The 15,537-nt window shown below is 45.5% G+C and overlaps 1 protein-coding gene across 2 annotated transcripts in view; it reads left to right on the top strand.

Annotated features, from left to right (window-relative positions):
- The window catches only part of LOC146796126 (uncharacterized), a 162,468-nt gene extending 147,154 nt beyond the window's left edge, over positions 1-15,314 (top strand). Inside the window, exon 6 of one of the 2 annotated variants that reach the window (XM_085628502.1) lies at positions 14,314-15,314. In XM_085628502.1, the coding sequence (XP_085484628.1) occupies positions 14,314-14,339 (26 nt within the window). In that variant the 3' untranslated portion in view covers positions 14,340-15,314. The remainder of the gene's footprint in view (positions 1-14,313) is intronic. The other variant, XM_085628503.1, reaches the window with a different exon arrangement.
- Positions 15,315-15,537: the final 223 nt, after the last annotated feature.

Genomic DNA, 15,537 nt, shown 5'->3' with positions numbered 1-15,537 from the left:
AGAGTTGTACACGCCCACCCGCCTCCCCGGGACCTTTATCTGTTCCAGTATTATCTTAATTAGATACACTTACATGGACATCTCTTCTATTTCTTACTAACTCCATCATTTCCCTTTATGGCGAAAAACAATCTGAAGATTGAGTCGATGCCGATGCCCATGCGCGCTATCGTCCAAGGGAAGAGTCTCCTATCTACAAAAGACTTCTTCCAAAACAACAACAAGGTGCAAGCATCAGAGCCCAACACTAGATGGCGATCTATGCAAAAGTCTACAACTCTGCAGCTCTACATGCCAAGAACAGATGCACACTGATAAGTAGCATTTCCCTTTATCTCTCTGCACAGGGATATGTCCATTTAGCAGTCACACCAAGACAGCGTGGTCTTTCTGTTTTGCCAGCAACATTTAATAAAATGAGAACATTTGTACAATCGCTTATGACCATGAAGGGGTAATATATTTTTCAAATCATGAAGGGGTAATATATTTTTCAAATCTTCTTTCAAGATAGCAACCAATATTGTTTTTTGTAGATGTTATTCCAACCGGCATAGCTGATCTTCAACACTGTATAGCCCACATGGTCAATTAAGGTAAGGGAATACCAGAGGGTTGGATTTCCTATTAATATTTTTGCTCCCCGAACCTTTCATTCACAGAATAGGGAAGGGAAAAGAACACTTGAAAAGATCAGAAAGGAACATGGAGTGTGTACTAATGCTCAAGGGGACAAAACAACATCAGGTAATCGGGTGACGCTTGAACACTGTGGCTAAATTGGACTAGGAAACAATTTACATCTATGAGCTACAAATACATGTGAGTGATATAGTTCAATGTAGCAGAAAAATAAATTTCAATAGAACATTTACAAGCATTGTGACTCATTTGGGGTAGGAAACCAGAGACAGTGGGCACTTGACATAGGAAAACAGAGGGATGAATCTACAATGGCATTGGCATTAATCAATGGGAGCATGGGTATTGATACTGAGAAAGTTCTTCTATATGGCTCTAGAGAGACTGAGTCCCTACCTTTTTGACCCCTCCTTAGCACAAACAAGCAATAATATTATATGATAGAGGCATGTTTATGACACAAATTGAGACCCGTAGTTGGGCTCTATGGTCTGGAGCGGCACACCATGAGCCCCTACTTACCCAGCATGACTACCCCAGCTCACCAGACTGTAGAGGATTAACAGTGGTGGCAGCTGTACTGTTTATAGTGTTGGGCAGGACTTTTTATCTCTCTGTGTCAGGCAGAATTGCCTACTGACCTCTCCCACCTTTTTTAATAATCAGTCAGTTCCCTGCAGCCTGATCCTTTGTGTATCCATGTGGAACATTGATGTGTCATGTGTTTGTACATTTCTGCATGTGTAAAGGCTGCATGTATGAACCGGGCGTGACACAAGTTACCATGGCCACATCAGAATCCTTTTTGTAATTGCAATATCCAAATGGTACCCAAAATAGAGGGGTTGGAGAGAGACCATACCGGCCTCTCCCCAACTTCCTGCTACACCCTTGTACCAAAAACGTAATCGGGTCAGTCGTTGTGGCAAAAAGGGGCAGAATTGCCCATAAGTGGTCTTAGAACTTACTTTTGAAATATACAACTACAGTCTGCAAATTTCTATAAAGATGAGGAAGACATTTCCTGCCAGTGTGCCATGGATGTAATATTATGTATGGTATTGTGTTTTTTTGTATTTTTGTGTGTTGTAAGTTAAGTAGCTCTTTTTCAAAGACTAAGGCCTGGGTGGACATTGGGTTATGGACTTGTTTTGGCTGATTTGATGATTTGTATGTCTCTAACCCAAAAACTCTTCCTTTACTGAGTAGGCCTTGGACAGCTCCACTTTGCTACCCTGAGGGTCAAGTAATAAAGGGTCCTACTTGATGCCCTGTTCTGGGCCTAATATTAAGGATAAGCCCCAGGGCATCAGTACTAAAATGCTCTGATTGACACAATCTGAGCCCAGTCATCCCTGTATGCCCTGGGACTCTTGAAAAAGTCCCCACATATGTGTATTTATAACATACTCACTATCTCATTATTTAATCCTTTAGCAAGGGTCTGATGAGTGCTAAGCCTGAAATACGTGTTTTAGAGCCCTTTTGAAAATGTAGGTAGACTGTTGGTGCCAGAAGTTGAAAGAATTCCATTGGCAAGGGCCCTACTAAGAAAATGCCCTGAAAGTTTTGGAGACTACTTTGATGCAAGGGATTTTCAAGTGATCGTGATTGGTGCTGTGAAGGTTTCATTTGGTGGTGTTGCAGTGGACTTTATGTATCGGGAACTTGGATGCAGCATTGTTTAGGCTCATGTAAATTAGCTGCCCAGCTTAAATTGATTATTATACCTATATGCAGGACTTTCTGAAGAAGTGGCATGTCTTTTGGAGACACGTTAACTAGTTGTACCAGACCCAGCAGCTTAATGGAAGAATTTCACAAATTGTCCAGGACAAATAAATCTCCTATAGAGTTAGTGGATAAACATATGCTCAATCTGAAAGGCTTTAAAAAGGGAAAGACAGGCCTGCTAAGACTTCCTGGCACTCAGATGAAATTAGGACTGAACAGTAGAGAAAAGATTGCAGGGACAATAGAATAGGCTATAAAAATGACTCCTGGTGGCAGAGGATAGGGGACATTGTGATAAAGAAACAACAAGGGCAAGGTGTCCAGTATCGGAAAAAGACAAACTCTGGTCTGGGCGAGAGGAAAATTGGTGGAAGTCCATGCAAATCAGTGGAAGAGAGTGTGAGGCCAAATGCAAAACATCTGAGCTGCTCAGTAGCTTTTGAGCTAGCCATTCCAGAGTAGGAAAGGAAGAAATCCTTTGAATCTGCATCTTAAGGGACACTCCGACTTCTTGTTCACCTTCTTTGCTGGTGCTTTTAGCTTCCATGAAATGTCCTGGCAAAAGACTTCATATCTGCAATAACACCAGACCTAGACTTCCAAACTATGGGAATGTTGGGAAACCAAATTACCAGTGGGACCTTCATTGTAGGTGCTTTCTGCAGCTTTATTCTGAGGTTTCATTGTAGTTAGGATAGCCTCCCATGTGGTCTTGGAAGTGTTTCTAGTCTGAGCCTTTTAGAACTTTCATCTGACTACTCTCGGATACCAACACCTCCCAATTTATCCCACCTTCTCGGAGTCAAGATGGTGAAGTGTGCTAATTAGCCTTATTCCAGGGGAAAGGAGTCATCAAGGGCCAGGATATAAGTGACCCGAAGAAGCAGGCCTAGGAGAGGACAAACAGTAGAGAAGCCCCTAGACCAGGTGACCATTGTTATCTACACTCCATTTTCATTGATCAGTACCCCCTCCTGGCACTCGTTAGCCCAATGTACATACTCTCTCATGACCCCACTATGCCTTCTCTGAGCAGCACTAGGGTGACTGACTCCTGTGCCAGCTTCATTGGCATTTTAGCCTAAGTAACCAAAGATGCTACCAGGAAAACTCAAAGGACAAAGGGGAGATAATATGCAAGCAGTTCAGTTGCCTCAGGGGGAGAAGATGATCAGATTTCCCAGAAATATGTCTTCATGCTTTCACTGTATCCCCTTCTGATTTCTCTTATAATCACCACATAATGCATTAGCCTTCATTGCAGCCCCACTCAGGGATGCCTTTATTTTCTTCACCAGCAACTTCACTGTACTCCACAGCCATGAGCTTGGCATAAGGCATCTATATTACTGACTGCAGGAGGACAGAGGCTGGCCATAGCGGTCACTCTGAGCCTATTAGCTAACCCACTTCCATGCCATGGCCAGGATTGGTGACAGTAGCATGGTCATGCGGTCTGTAAGAAATAGCCTTTTACAAGTACGAAGTGACACATGCTAAACACACTAGACATCTGAAAACCACACTGTTGGAGCATCAACCATGATTGGGAGGACTCTGTCCACACCGCCCTGAGCAGCTGCCTCCAGGGTCGGTGCTCTGTAAGAAAGGTTACAGGTTAAAAAAGCAAAATTGGTCATGCACATACAGTAGCTCAAGAGGCTCGTGGCTTAAAAGTGGGGTTGAGTCCTAAGCTGATTAATATCTTTAATGAATGTTCGGTCTAGTACCAGAAAATTACAGCACTAGATAAGCAATTCCTTTTATATGGTTCAATTCTTACATTTATTTACATTAATCGTACTCTCTGAAATGTTCTACAATAGGACATTAAAAGATGGCACATAGAAGAGTGGGTGAGTTACATGAACCAGTTTTGTTAAAATATTGGACCTAAGAATGTTAGTATTGAAACTTCCTTACCATTACTGTTTCGTTTTTTTCTCACCTGGATTTACTTGGTGTGAAACAACCATACAGTTTTTTCAGCCAGAAAAATTGCATCAGACTTTAACACCAACAGCAGCAAAATCTCATCTCATGCTACTTTTATTCCTAATTCCCTAATGGAGGCACTTGCTAAAATAAAAACATTAAAACACTTCCTATTTTCCCCCTCTACTGCCCCGGCATTCATTGATCATCTGCTCAGTTCATGTGGTAAATGCATGCGGTAAAATGTATGGGCTAGGGTAACCAAAACCCGAAAAATTGGCCACACACTGTAATTCCTCTTTCCATGGGTTTTTACCATAATTTCACAGTACTGGGGTGATTTTCCTACACAGAAATCACAGTACTTTGCAACTCTTAATTAGGGCCTAAGTATTGTATTGAAAACCAGGCAGAAGTTTGCGGCGGGCTCCATTATTGGCAGAGAGCTATCCAGCCTGCCAGCCTAGTGATAAAATCATGAGATAAGGGTGTGTCTGAGGAGATGATGTGGGACTCAAGAGATAAAGTTTAAGACTTTGTAAAGGTGAGAGACTGGATAGTGAGGAACATCCACTAATGTCTATTTTAATAGTTTTATTTGAAGGTACTAGTGAGATAAACTGTGCCTTCACTTTGCGGAAAGGGATATGTAAAGATATTATCTGCCTGTTTAGAACCCGATACCTTACTGCGTTGACAATGGTGATGATGAAAGTTTCCATTACCTCCTTGCTCCTCTCGCTTAGTTCCATTACACAGTGTGGACTCTTGCCTCATAGACACACCCCCTACCGATATAAAATACTCTCCTCCCCTTCACACCTCCTGTTCTTTTGTGTCTGTAGACTTTAAAGGGTGAATGTGGCTTGCTTGCTCAGGTGAGGGTAAGTTTCTTTAGTTTGGTCTTTGATCTTATCGCTTCTCTTGTTTGGTGGCATTTCAACTAGGAGTTCACTGGAGGGTTGTAAATTATGCATTTCTACACTGAGACAGCCAGAGTGCTCAGAGCATTGATTATCTTGTGGAGTAGAACGTGCTCGAAGGCCTGTCTGAAAATGTCAGAGCGGTGCTCTGGTTGATGTGCGGAATTGCTAGAAATGCGGAATTGCCCGAAACAGCAGAATACTGGGAATCCTCTGTAAATTCCTAAATCCCTCTGAATCCTTGGATTTGCTCGTTATTGATGTGCAGCATTGCTAGAAACTCTGGAACAGCATGAAACTGGGGAACCTCTGTTATTGCCTAATAAAACTGGGGGAACCCTTTGAATGTGGAAAACCCTGGGCTTGTCGTGGGAACTTCAGAGCAGTGCTCTGACAGTCGCTCTATCAGGATGTGAACACAGAGGTAGCATGGAGCTGCACTCTTTCAGCAAATCTATTAGGCATGATCTGTGGAAGCACCGTGCCTCTCAGAGATTGCGGTGATTGACATCCTGAGCAGGATGTGGTGCTCCTTTCTGATGACTAAACAGTCAAAGGTAGTACAATATTTCTTATAAAATGTATAGCTTTGCTGTACCTTTTGGATTGCTTGTCTCCTGAACCATGGTCTGTCCATTTTCTCAGTGGCCGTTTTTTTCCCTCAGAATTGAATCAGGGTTGAGGCAGTATTTAACGCCTACCTGAGTGGTGGTGGTGGTGGTGGTTTTCTGGTATCTTTTTTTTTGGTGACAATAGAAAGCACACATGTAGGAAGAGGGGGGCGTATTGAGTCTGAGATTGAGCTACAGTCGGGGTCTAGTCTCATGGTAGCACTGGCTTGATTTCAGCCAAGGAGGTGCAGGCTATGATCTCTGGTGCAGTTGTCAAGGCGTTGGCATCTAAAAATAAGTCTGAATCAAAGCATAGGCAAGCCTGAAGATTCTGAATCTGGATCTGATTCATCTATGCCCAAGGCTGCGGATTGGACGTATATTACCCGCGATGAGTTGTCTCTTATATCAGATCATATAAGCGTGAATCTTGTTTTGGAGCCATCTGCAGTTCCTGGGGGGGACATGTTTCACCAGTATTTCAAACCTGCTGGGGTGGCTTTACCTCTTCACCCTATGATTAAGGAGTCTATTTTTTGGTTTGAAAGAAACCAGACCATTTTCAGGTCCTCATATTCATGATGAAGGCTTATGTCCTAGAGCCGGAAGAGGATTGAAGGTGGATACCAACCTGGATCCACTTATTGGGCGGTCTTCCTTGCGTGCTAAGGACTGTTCCCTGTCAGATCAAGTGGCCAGGAAGATTGAGGAGGGAATGAAGACATCTTTTGCAGCTACTAATCTAGCCTTGAGAGTGGCGTTTTTATGCAGCCCTTACTTCTCGATCCTTGGTCAAGGATTGTGAGATTTTGTCTGATGCCCTACAAGAGGGCTCAGACATCTCTGATCGCTTGGTGAGCATGGAGATGGAGGCAAAACTGTTGTCAGATATTTAAGCAGATGTGAGCAAAGCAGCATCAGTGGCATACAGTTCTGCGATTATGTCTCACAGGCATTTATGATTGGGGGATTCGAAAGCGGATTTCGCTAATGAGTGCTTTCATTAAGTTGCCTTTTGAAGGGCGCAGGGTGTTCGATGATCAACTGGATGAAATTATTAAAAAGACCTATAAGGGTAAGAAGCATACTTGGCCCTTTGTATCCACTGCTTCTAAATTTTATTGATAATGTAATAAGAGTGCATTGCACAATAAGGAGTCAAATTGTATGCGGCAAAGAAGAGGAATTATCAGCAGAGGGAGGGGAAAGGGCTAGGAGTTTCCTACCAAGGCCAGGTCTTCAAAGCAGCGGTGCTGACTAGCCTGTAGGTGGTCGGATTATGCGCTTTCCCAGGTCTTGGTGAGTTTCCATTGCAGATCGCTGGGTAGTGTACTCCGACTCAAGCTGCATCCATACACACATCCCTCAGAGGCAGGGGGAAAAGAAGGTGCTGCTCAACTGTGTCATGGCATTACTTTCCAAAAGGGCAATTATCCCTGTTCCTCCTCGAGACCAGGAGCAAGGAGTGTATTCGATTCTGTTTATAGTCCATAAACCTTCAAGGGATTATGGAACTCTGCTGGACTTGAAGAAGCTCAATGCATGGGTCAAGACCAATTTCAGGCTGCTGTCTTTTCAGCAGCTGATTCTGCTGGAATCTCCAGGGGATTTCATTGGAACTATAGACTTGGCAGATGCTTACCTCGGTTGTTGGATCTGGCATCTTTTGGTGTGTTTTCCCTGTCTTTTTCTTTCTGACCTCCTGGTTTTGACTCTATTTTTGCTGGTTTAGTGTCTCTGTGCACTCTCTCTTTGCTGTTCAGTGTTTAAGTCCAAGTTTTCCTATTGTAATTTGTATTATGGATTGGTGTTTCCGTGATTGGCATATTTGATTTACTGGTAAGTCCCTAGTAAAGTGTACTGAGAGTGCCAGGGCCTGTAAATCAAATGCTGATAGTGGGCCTGCAGCCCTGATTGTGCCACTGACACAAGCAGCCTCTCAAAGGGTTCTCAGACCTGTCACTGTACTGTCTGTGCGCAGTTTTCACTGCCATGTCGACTTGGCTAGTGCACCCACTTGCCAAACCCTAACCTTCACTTTTAATACGTTAGTCACCCCTAAGGTAGGCCCAATGTACCCCTATGGGCAGGGTGCAGTGTATTTGAAAGGTAGGACATGTAATGGTATGTGTGGCATGTTCTGATAGTGACATACAGTCTATTTAGTTTTTCACTGTTGAAAGGTTATCTGTCCCATAGGATAGAATGGGGACTACTCTAACATTTTACAAGTATATCTTCCCATTGGGACAAGATGAAGAAATTAAGTTTACTATGTCTGAATTCAGAATGTAGAAATGAATCTTTTAGTAAAGATGATTTTTATGTTCTGTGTTTGAAAATACCGTTTTCTGAAAGTAGGTATTTCTTGCTTAGCCATCCAGTGTGCCTCGGCTGGTTTGTAGATTGACTGTCTGATTTTGAGTGACATCGGCTGTGGATGTGCATTCTCATCAGACAACCACTGGCGGGGGGGGGCTGACTTTACTGGATGAGTCAGGTCTAGGCTGAATTGACCTGGGCTGGATTTAGTGTAGGGGGAGAAGATCCTACACCTGGATGGGCCTGGTCTGCCTTGGAGAATGCTGCCTCCACCTCCTCCCGGGAAGCTGGGCCAGAGAGGACCAAACTGGTTTGGACTAAGCACACACAATCTGCCCAACAGATGCACTACAGATATTGTAGCCTAGACCCCATAACTTTAGAACTCTTTTGGGACCAAGAAGACTGTCAAGAAAGCTGTGAGAAGGAACTACCACTTTGCTGTGTGCTTTGCTGTGTTGGCCTGCAGTGGCTGCTTCTGTCTTGGGCAGCGAAAGGACTGGACTAAACTTTCTGCAACGTCCGAGTATGAGTTTATCCAAGTGCTTGAGGTAGTGTGAGAAAGTGGCTCTGTATATACTGTTCCCAAATAGGTACAGTGGGTACAGAGTCCACAGTTCCCAGAGGTTTGGCAAAGGCTAAAGTTAGATATAACCTTACTCTCTAAAGTAGTAGCTTGGTCGAGCAGTAAGGCAGTATCAGAGGACAGTGTAAAGCATTTGTTGTACACACTCAGTCAGCAAATGGTCTCACACACACAACTGAACTCTAGGCCAATGGTTTATATAAAAAATATGTTTGTTTTATTTTAGAATCAACAATAGGTATTAAAATATACTTTCTCAGAATGAGATGCTTTAGAGTTAAATACTTTTGCAATATGCAATTGACTTTTGTAGATAGTTACAGGTTGTTGCAATAGGCAACACAATTTAAAACACAATAATGCATTAAGCTCAATGGAAGTTTTAAGTTATTTGCAATAGATTATTTTCAGGATTACTTTTGTAACTCCAGGACTGAATCCTAGATTCAGTCCTGGGACAGTTCTTAGAAACAAGTGATAAAAGTCGACTTAGTTACTGTTATGATTTTTAGGCAATATTTTGCTATTTTAAAAGTTGACACTTTGAAGAAATTTAATAGAAAACAGTCAATGATTCCCTATGGGAGAAAATTCAAGTTGCAGATATAGTATGTTCTCGTTACTTTTGTAATCCAGCACTGGGTTTCTACACTCAGTACTGGGATCTCTATCTAAAACAGGTAAGTAATTACGTTTTCACAGTTGGTACGATTTGTAAAGAATATTTGAAGTTTGCAAAAATCGACACTTAGAAGAAATTTCACAGAAAAACGGTCAATGATTTCCTATGGAAGAAAATTGGCTTACTGGTAAGTACGGTTGTGAATATTTTTCAGGGCCAGTGCTGGGCACCAAGATCCAGCACTGGTATCTCTCCTAATAGCAAGTGAGTATTTTCGTTTTCGTTACTCGGTTGATTTTTGGTGAATATTTAAAGTTTTAGAAACTCCACACAGAAGAAATTTCAGAAGCAACCAGTCAATGTTACCCTATGGAGGAAAATTGGGTTATCGGCTTTTGGGTAAGTACTCGACTGGCAGAGTAAAGGTTCTGGGCACAGACTCAGTTGTTACACCCTCAGGGGCACAGGGGCAGCCGGGTGCAGAGTGAGTTAGGCCCAATGTTATCCTATGGGAGGCAGGGGGGGCCTTGGTTGGTGGCTGCTGACTAGTAGGCCACGCGGCTGTGAGAGCTGGGCTCCTGATCACTTGCTCAGGGCAAATGGGGAAGTAGATAGGTGTAGAGGTTACACTGCCAGGGCCACTCGGGCGGCTGGGTGCAGGGTGCTTTGGAGCCTTCGGGAGCTCAGTGGTTTTCAATGGGAAAGCTCCTGGTTGAACAAAGGCTGCAAGCTCGGAGACAAAGATGTTTCAGGTGCCACCACCACTTCGAGAGGTAAGTTGGGTAGTTGGAGGATAGGTAGGTACCCAGGAGTTGGGCACAGGGGGCCGCAGGGTGCCGGGTGCAGGGGTGCCTTTTGGTGTCAGGAAATCTTACCCTCTGTTGATCGCGGTTGGGGGTGGTACCTGGTTCTGAGGCTGCAGGCGTCGCCAGGAGCGTCGAGGTGAGTCCTTGGGTGCCGGATTCGAGGTCACAGTCGCCGGGGGACGTCCTCGGGGGTTTTTGTTCACTCCGGCACAGGCCAGGCTTGGCGGGTGCAGTGTGCAGGGTTCGCGGTTCTGGGCTGATGCCAGGGGTTAGAAGCTGGTTTTGAGCAGAGCGTCTGCTCATGGGAGTCCCAGGTGCTTGGAGCCAAAAGGTAGCCAGGTCCTGCGGGGTTTGTGAGGTTGCTGGCCACAAGAGGTGCCAGGTTGTAGCAGGAGCAGGTTCGAGGGTCGACAGGCCGGTAGGGCTGGGGCCAAAGCAGTTGGTGTCTTCCTCTTCTTAGCAGCTGCACGGCAGGTCTTCTTTCTTCTTGCTCTTCTTTGTTTTTCGGAATCTGGAATCTAAGGAAGGAAGTTTCAGGGTGCCCCTAAATACTAGATTTAGGGGCGTTACAGGTTGGTAAAGGGCAGGAACCAATGGGTCCCTGCCCTGGGGTGGGTACACCCCCTATCCTGCCACTCTCCTGTGGGAGGGGGGCAGTACCCTAGTCCTGATCGGGCAGGGCCTCCCATCTTCAAGATGGCGAGCGCCCGGAGATGTGCTTCACCTTGCCTCCCCCACCTGAGGGGTGGGGTTGGCAGGCTGGCACATCCCCTGTCCTTATTTGGGGTTTCCGTCCAGACTTCCCGCCAGAGTGGGGGCAGCAAGTGGCCTGGAGAACCTCACAGAGGCGGCATGCCTTTGAAGCTTCCCCCTGTCCATCCTGGGGGAGGAGACCTAGCACCTCGCCCAGGATGTGCATTGTTGCAGGCCCAGGAGAGCGGGGGCTCTCCTACCCAGGGGTCCAGCAACATGTCTGCTGTGTGGCAGCCTAGGCAGCCTCCCAGACCAGACGTGGATTGTAGGTTAGGTTTCAGGGGGCATCTCTAAGATGCCCTCTGGGGTGCTTAGTACATTAAATCTCACTGGTATCCGTGCGGGTTTAATGTGCTGAGAAGTTTGATACCAAACTTCTCAGTCTTCAGTGTTGCCAATATGGTGCTGTGGAGTTCGTGTTTGACGAGCTCTCAGCACTATGTACTCTTAAATGGCAGCACTGCACTTACAGTGCCCAGGAATGGACCTGGGTACTGTAGGGGCACAGGGCTCATGCTCCTGTGCCCACACCACTGGCATAGGGCACCCAGCTAGAGGGGTGGCTTATGTATGCCAGGGCAGTGTAGGTGGTGGGCATGGCAGACAGGGATGTGTGACATGTCGGCTCTTTGTTTTGTCTTGTACCCAGACACTCAGCCTGCAAGGGCAGTGTGTGTGTGTTAGGGTACAGGGCCTCTAAGGGTGGCACAATGAGTGCTGCAGTCGTTAGAGGCCTTCCCTGGTCACAAGGCCCTGGGTACGTAGGGTACCATTTACTAGGGGCTGACATGTGACCAGGGTTTGCCAATTTGGGTTTGAGGTTTTTAGGGAAGGAACATCGGCCCTGGGCACCTGATTAAACAGCACAGCCTTCAAGTTCATCTGCTTCCTGCACTGGGAACGGTGTGTTTTGTGCTGCAACAGAAGAAAAAGCAACCCGACACCGTAAACCACACCCCTGCCGACTCCGTGTCCTGAAGGAACCACAGAGGTCACAGCCACACTTCGTACCGCAACCCTGGTCTCACTGACGATGCCACCAAGCCGCTGCTTGCACCGCGACTTGTGAGCACTGTACTTTGCGCCGCCACCCTGGTATCACCGACGATGCCACTCCACGCTGACCTCAACACCGCTGCTTGCGCAGTAGTTCGAGGGCACGGCTCGTAAGTTACACGACAGTGTCCTCACCCCGCATCGCAGCCTTGGGCTGCGGGCCCCATAGACTCCAGTTTGTCAGCCGACGACAGCGCTTCAGCAACGACGACGCCACTGCTTCCACCATGACCTGCCAGCATCGCGAAGAGCACCGCATCACTTTGCACTGTAGCCCTGGTCTCACCAAAGCCACTGGACAACCGTCACCGAGCTTCTGCCTTCACCGCGACTGGAGGGCACTGCTGCTCTTCACACCACAGCCCCAACTCCTGCCATCGCCGGCGCTCCCAACTTCAACCGCGAGGAGTTCGATCTGCAGCATGTGCGACTACAAGAGCTCAACGACTCCTGCACCAACATCTAGAACCGATGGCTGTGGACGCCGGCTCTTCGGAGCTCAACGAGTGGTCGCCGATGCCCTGCATTTCTAAAGGTACTGTTTTGTGGTTCTTCCCGACACCGTAGCTGGCCCGCTATGCCGCGGTCAGCCAGAACTGTTTGGATTTGTTTTTCACGACGCCGTGATGGCCCCGGATGGAGCTGTCGACTTCAAGGAACTGTATTTTAAGTCTATTTTCGATTATTGAGATTTCTGAGAACTGTATGGTGGATTTTTATTGTTTTTGGTTTTATTTGCACAGATAAAATATTGGTTATTTTTCTAAAACGTTTGTGGTGTCCTTTTGTAATGTTTTCACCCTATCACTGGTTATGTGCAAATGCTTTACACACTGCCTCCGAGATAAGCTTGACTGCTCGTACCAAGGGGGTGAGCAGGGGTTGTTTCAGTAGTGTATCCCCCTTATCCTGACTAGAAGGAAGGGTCTCAATTTGGACAAGGTACAAACCATTTCCAACTAGAGACCCCCAATTTCTAACACCGGTGCATAAAGACTTTCAGACGTTTCTACGATTTGCAGTAGGGGACCAACACTTCAGTTCCAGATGCTACCGTTTGGGCTGAAATCAGCCCCTCAAATTTTATCAAGGTGCTGGCACCCTTGGCAGGCCATCTTTATCTCTGAGGAATAGCAGTTGAGCCTTATCTGGGCGATTGGATTGTGGTAGCTTGTTTTCTGCCGGCGGACACTCTGGTTTAGATGGTTCTGCAGTTGTTACAGGATCATGGGTTTCTGATCAACTGGAAAACATCCAATCTGGTTCCTACCCAGGATCATTGTGGTATACTTCTGGACTGCAGAGGGGAAAGTGTTGTTGCCCAAGCCCTGGATGTTAAATCGTAATCTCCTATCTTGTAGCTATTGTCAATGTCATATCCTCCTATGTCCCTCTGGATAAGGATTCAAGGGGTTTGGCTGTTTCTCTGTTTCTGGTTCCTTGGGCAAGATGGCATTTAAACATACTACGTACATAATACAACTCTCATTGGAATCCGCAATCTCATCATCGGACTTATGTGGTGCCCATCACCAAGGTCATTTGTCTAGAGCTAGGTTGGGGGCTAGTGCAGGGACTCTTTCTGGATCTTTTTTACTCAGCCCAGAATTATCTTCTTCCCTGGCTCTGTTCATAGGGCAGGGAGTTGGTCCAGGAAGGCTATCTCTTGTCCATAGTTATTGTTGTACGCTTTCCCTCCAGTCCCTCTCTTACAGAGGTTTCCAATTTGGGTTCAGAGAGAGAGAGGGGCTTGGGTGATTCTGGTAGCTCCTCCATGGGCCCCCTGGTCCTGGTTTCATCTGCTATTTAAGATGAAGATGGTCCAGGAGTGGGTGTTCCCACTGATTCCATATCTTCTGCTTTTCCCTGTTCTACCTTTGGAAACCCTGGGCAGGCTCGATTGGCGGCCTTGCACTTGAACTGGAGGGCATAGGGGGTGTCAGATACTGTGTGCTGTTCAGGCCTTTAGGAAACAGTCTACCTGGGCTTCCTATGCTTGCCGCTGGGTTACGTTTGGTAAATGGTGTGAGGTGCATAATGTTAGACTTTAGCCTGCTCCTCTTGCCCAGTTTCTAGAGTTCCTTCAGAATGGGTTTGCTCTAGGTTTGAGTATTTCCACTTTGAAGTTTCAGTGGGTTTCAATAATTAATGTATCAAATGTGTGATGAGGTTTGTACTGTACGACCAATATGCATAATGTCTAAAGAGCATGTTTATTACAATAAAAAGATGTTTAAAAAAAGACTTGCTACAAAACAGGTGCTTTGAGAGTCAATGATATTTAGCAAAATAGTAACATTCTTCTTTTGCCCATTTTACGCAGGTAACCCAAATAGCTGTTTATACTAAAGATAAATGCTTTATGGCAAAGAAGGCAACAGATGAAGATACAGTATTCTACACAGGACTGAAGCATATGGCAAAAAATCTGGTTCACCCAGTCATGGATCTGCTTCCTCAACCATTACACGAAAAATGATTCAAGTTTTTAAGCATGTGTTATTGCTTACATTAACTGGGCAACTGGTCAGAAATTAGGTACTTGCCGAACCAAAGGCATATTAAGACTGGGATAATGCTATTGGATATGTGGAATATGTATGCACAATAAAATCACAATGTGTAAGACAGTTATTTGGAGGAATTCGGTGCTTGTGAATCTACAGGATACATGGTACCCTGAGGTTGAAGTATCACGGCTACATGCATGCTGCCTTACCGAGATTATCAGTGGCATTTTTACAAAGGTTTTATAACCTCAGACAACTCTAGAAGGCATGGAGCATAGTGCCTTCTCCACTCCCTTTCCGTCATCTGTCAGATGTTGCAGTGATACTTTTGTGAAAACTTTTTGGCATACAATGGCCCCAAATAAAAATGTTCAACAATAATCTTTCAGCTAAGAATGTTGGTAAGGAAAGGGTGTTAAGTTCTGAGTCATCTTCCCTTTATACGTGCTTTGAAATGGTATCTGGTGTGTGACCTCAAGCCTGACCATCAAATTCGTTACCCAGTGTCTAATTTGTAAACATTGGAAGATGTATTGTGAGTACCAATTGATTTATTTTTAAAATTAATTGTCAGGGTAAACATTACGAGGAAATCAAATAATTATATTGCTCGTATGTCTTTCTAATAACCATAAGCAACATGAGGAAAGGAACAATGTATCTCTCTTGCTCTCTCTTGCTCTCTCTCTCTCTCTCTCTCTCGCTCTCTCTCGCTCTCCCCCTCTCGCTCTCCCCCTTTTCTGATACGAAGGTCTTAAAACTGTTGATTAGTTTGAAAAATGTTGTTTTGAGTGCCCCTAACAATACAATCCATCAATCAAAACATTTGTAAAGCGCACTACATACCCGTGAGGGTCTCAAGGCGCTTAGGGGGGGGGGGAAAGCTGCTACTGTTCGAAGAGCCTGGTCTTGAGAAGTCTTCAGAAGGTCTTGGGTCTGCCGTAGGCGGATGGGGAGGGTGTTCCATGTCTTGGTGGCGAGGCGGGAGAATTATCTGCCGCCGGTGGTCTCTCTTCGGATGCTGGGGACGGTGGCGA

The sequence above is a fragment of the Triturus cristatus genome, chromosome 10 (assembly GCF_964204655.1).
Source record: "Triturus cristatus chromosome 10, aTriCri1.1, whole genome shotgun sequence".
NCBI classification, from domain to species: Eukaryota; Metazoa; Chordata; class Amphibia; order Caudata; family Salamandridae; genus Triturus; species Triturus cristatus.
This window is presented reverse-complemented; position numbering and strand designations above follow the sequence as displayed.